At 47.5% G+C, this 4,505-nt stretch overlaps 1 protein-coding gene across 1 annotated transcript; it reads right to left on the reverse strand.

The window, feature by feature from the left end:
• Positions 1 to 1,511: 1,511 nt before the first annotated feature.
• On the reverse strand, positions 1,512 to 4,298 carry LOC143973758 (uncharacterized). The gene has a single exon (XM_077474602.1). It carries the CDS (start codon positions 4,272 to 4,274, stop codon positions 1,983 to 1,985), a length of 2,292 nt encoding a protein of 763 aa, XP_077330728.1. The 5' UTR covers positions 4,275 to 4,298; the 3' UTR covers positions 1,512 to 1,982.
• Between the last annotated feature and the right edge of the window lie 207 nt (positions 4,299 to 4,505).

The raw sequence follows: 4,505 nt of genomic DNA on the forward strand, positions 1-4,505 counted from the left end.
CCGTTCGCGTTTCGCGTTCGCGAAACGTCCCGTCGGAAGTTCGTCCATCACTAATTAGCATATAAGCACTTAGTCATGTCATCTCATCATTAGCAAAGCATATCATTATTTTATCCAATGAAAATGTCCATACAGGAAATGTAACAATTGTGCTCCCCATAAGGATTATAGAGGTCCCGGGACTGAAGGGACAATAGTGATTGTAGTGTAGCGCCCCTCAGTGGCCTACTAGTGTTAGGTAAATGTAGTTTTTGGCCTCCCTGTAATCAGGGGGAGCGGTGATCGTTTGGTAGTGCCTGTTCTAGGCTCTGCTGACATAAATTTGAGGTTAAATATCGGCTACAGAAAAGAGGTTTCCCCCATTCAATGGGACTTTAAAGGCTCAGAGAGGAAACAGATTTATAAACGGAAGTTTTATTATAAAGAATTACATAGAAAAGGTAGTAAATATATCAGAAATAGTACACAGTAATAAGAAGGGGGACACAATGCACAATGCAAAATCACACAGTATCAGTATTCATTTCTTCCATTCCATTGGTTTAGAGGCGGCAATCGTTATTTCCGATAATTCCGAACTTCACATAAATTTGTATTAGTTACGTTCACTAACAGCCCAATTTGGAAGGAAATTACAATACCTATAATTTAATAGTTATTATATCAAATTTTACTGATTTTCTTTCTTTTTTCAGATTTTAGAATTTTCAAAATCCTGGAATTTGGAAATCAAAAATTTGGAATTTGGAATTTGAAAGTCCAAATTTTCGGATTTCCACATTCCGAATTTTCAAATTCCGAAATTTTGAATTTTTTAATTTCCGAAAAAAGCAAAGCAAAAAAAAAAATGAAACGAAAACAAACAAATGTATTGTCAGTGCACATGTCTACCTGGGACCAAGCAGCAGGACCAGTCTCGGGTCTGTGCTATACTAGTAATAGTCCAATCTGTCTGATTGTTATATCTATATCCAATCATTGATCAATATTCCCATATACAGAGCCGAGGATTTCCACTTCCTGAGACTGTATACCCCTCCCCCATCACATGTCCACACTACCACACCCCTACCACAATCCCCGCCCCCTCCACATCATAACCAATAGGAACAAGACTGGCACTGGCTGTATTCATAGTGCTAATCATCACAGCCAATAACAGCGAGGGGGGAGGAGCAATCACAGATCCATGGATTGGTCATGTAAAGGAACCTGTGAGGACAGAAATGTAGGAATTCTCATTGTGGATATTAAAGTGTGTGTCTAGACAAATCCTATTGTATTAGATTTGGATGGAGTGGGGGAGGATTAGAACCCCTGTCAGGTTTTTACTGCTATCTGGAGCTCCATTGGAGAGATTTCCCCTCACTTCCTGTCCCGGTGAGAACATTTTATCAGACAGGAAATGAGGGAAAAATCTACAACAGGGACACAGACAGAAATAAAGACCTGACAGGGGTTCTAATCCTTCCCCTACTCTACTAAAGAAAAGGATTTTTATTTATGTCTGTGTTGCTGTTGGGGAGTTCCCCTCACTTCCTGTCTGGAGAAATGTTGTCACAGGAACAGGAAGTGAGGGGAAATCTCTCTAATGGAGCCCCAGATAGCAGAAAAAAATCTGACTGAGGTTCTAATCCTCCCCCACTCCATCCAAAAATAGCCCTTTCTTCTATAGATACACAGTGATGGTGGAGACCCCAGGGCCATCATCCTGATCCTGGCTACACTATGTAGTGTGTCACTGACCCAGAACAAGCATGCAGCCAGTGAAGGCTGAACAATCTGACCTCCTGCATGCTTGTTCCTGGTCAGTGACACACTAGGTAGTGAAGTGAGGTTTAGGATGAAGATGACGGCCCCGGAACCTGCAGCTTTATAAATAAATCCCTCATGTTTCCTGTCCTCTGTTTCCTCCTATTGGATGAGTATTCCACCAATCACCAATCAGATCATCCACCTTGTGATGTCTCTGGGCAGATCTCTCACTTCTGATTTCCCCCACATATCTTTATACAACCTCCCCCTACATATACCCCAGCATGGAGGGGCTCAGTGAAGGTGGTGGTGAAGGTGTGGAGATGTCGGATCGGGTCACACAGATCATAAAAGGAGATCCGCCCGGCCTCATAATCCAGATCTATCCCGACTCTCCCACTGGGGACACTGCCGGGTAATGGGGTCTTATTACTGTCATGTCTCACTGAGAGCTGATTAATCAACAACCCCCTCTCCAAACTCCAGGACTTCTTATTATATCCAATCAGTGACTGACCTCCTCTCCTGTCTATACTGGGGTAACACATCCCGACTATCCAGTACTCTGACCCCCCGACATCCACTTCCCAGTAATGTCTCCCTGAGGAGAACCTCTGACTGCTCATCACCTGATGATACTGAAACCTCTCTGGTGTTTCTGGGCGATTCTGATGTGATTTGTAGGATGCAGTTTTCCTGTCATCTGATATATGTAGATTATTAGCAGCTGTCCTCACATCCAGTAATATGTCTGTAATCCCCGACACCCCCGATGTTTGCTGTACAGCCCCAATATTTGGTCCGCCAGCCTGGAGGTGTGAGTGTTGTATGGTGGGGGAGGGTTGGGGAGGTCCCCTGGATGGTTGTATGGTGGGGGAGGGTTGGGGAGGTCTCCTGGATGGTTGTATGGTGGGGGAGGGTTGGGGAGGTCCCCTGGATGGTTGTATGGTGGGGGAGGGTTGGGGAGGTCTCCTGGATGGTTGTATTGTGGGGGAGGGTTGGGGAGGTCCCCTGGATGGTTGTATGGCGGGGGAGGGTTGGGGAGGTCCCCTGGATGGTTGTATGGTGGGGGAGGGTTGGGGAGGTCCCCTGGATGGTTGTATGGTGGGGGAGGGTTGGGGAGGTCCCCTGGATGGTTGTATGTTGGGGGAAGGTTTGGGAGGTCCCCTGGATGGTTGTATGGTGGGGGAGGGTTGGGGAGGTCCCCTGGATGGTTGTATGGTGGGGGAGAGTTGGGGAGGTCCCCTGGATGGTTGTATGGTGGGGGAGGGTTGGGGAGGTCCCCTGGATGGTTGTATGGTGGGGGAGGGTTGGGGAGGTCCCCTGGATGGTTGTATGGTGGGGGAGGGTTGGGGAGGCCCCCTGGATGGTTGTATGGTGGGGGAGGGTTGGGGAGGTCTCCTGGATGGTTCAGCATTGATGTGACCTTCACCCTTTGTAGTAGAATGTGGATAGACATGTGTGCCTGGACATTTCTCTACATTTACCCCAGACATGATATCAGATAGACCTGTGTGTAATGTGTGTGAGATCCCCCCCACATCCAGATCCCCCCCATCATGGAGGAGTTTATCATGTCTCTCTCTGTCCTCATCATCTCCATCCTCAGTATCACACAAGTCACCTGTGTCTGATTCCTGTAGGACAGTCAGTGGATCCGTCACGTTACACAGCTCCTCAATGTGACGCAACTTCCTGGACAGCTCCTCCTTCTTTATCTCCAGATCCTGGACCAGATCATTGATTATCCCGGAGATCCGCTCTGCCTGCCCGGAGAATTCCCTCAGGACTCTCTTCTCCAGGTCTTCCAGACGTCTCCTGAGGTCTCTGAACAGGACAGTGACTCTCTCTGTCTCATCATCTGCTTCTCCTTGTACTTTCCTCCCGTGTTCCTGCAGACTCTGGACTCTTTTCTCCATCTCCTCTCTCTCTGTCATCAGTTTCTGCAGAACATTCCTCAGTTTCTTCTTCTTCATCTCAGAGGCCTCATCCAGAGTCTCCACCTGGTGCCCCCGATGTTCTCCATCCAGCCTGCAGGACACACAGATACAGGTCTCATCCTCAGTGCAGTAATACTCCAGGATCTTCTTATGGACGGAGCATTTCCTGTTCTCCAGGGAAGTGGTGGGGTCACATAAGACGTGTTCTGGTGACTTGCTGTGGACTCTCAGGTGATTGTCACACAGAGAAGCTTCACAATGCAGACAGGATATGACAGCAGGTACAGGAGTGTGAATACAGTAAGTACAGAAGACCCCGGACTCCTCCTGATCCGGATGGGTGGACAGGAAATTCTCCACTATGTTCCGTAGTGTTATGTTCCTGTGCAGTGCAGGCCGATCCTGGAACTCTTCTCTGCATTCAGGACAGGAATAACCTCCAGACCCCTCCTGTGTATCCCACACACGACCAATACAGTCCCGGCAGAAGTTATGTCCACATTTCAGGATTACAGGATCTGTATAAATGTTCAGACAGACGGAACATTCCAGCTCCTTCCTCAGATCTGCAGACGCCATCGCTGAGAGCGGAAGAGAGAAGTGAAAGTAACCAGTTCTGTACATTCCTACACAGGGAGGGGCTGACACCGAGACACGTAGTCATAGGACTCCTTATACAGAGGAACACAGATAATACATGGGAGGACTCCTGACAATAATCTCCCTATCTGGGGAAATAAAGGACATGTAGTAAGATGAGGGAACGTTGTGTCAGGAATTCTCCTTCATATCATTAGAACATTTCACAGA

This window comes from Lithobates pipiens, unplaced genomic scaffold (genome assembly GCF_037356315.1).
Source record: "Lithobates pipiens isolate NorthernLeopardFrog02 unplaced genomic scaffold, aLitPip1_a1.2 Scaffold_95, whole genome shotgun sequence".
Taxonomy (NCBI): domain Eukaryota; kingdom Metazoa; phylum Chordata; class Amphibia; order Anura; family Ranidae; genus Lithobates; species Lithobates pipiens.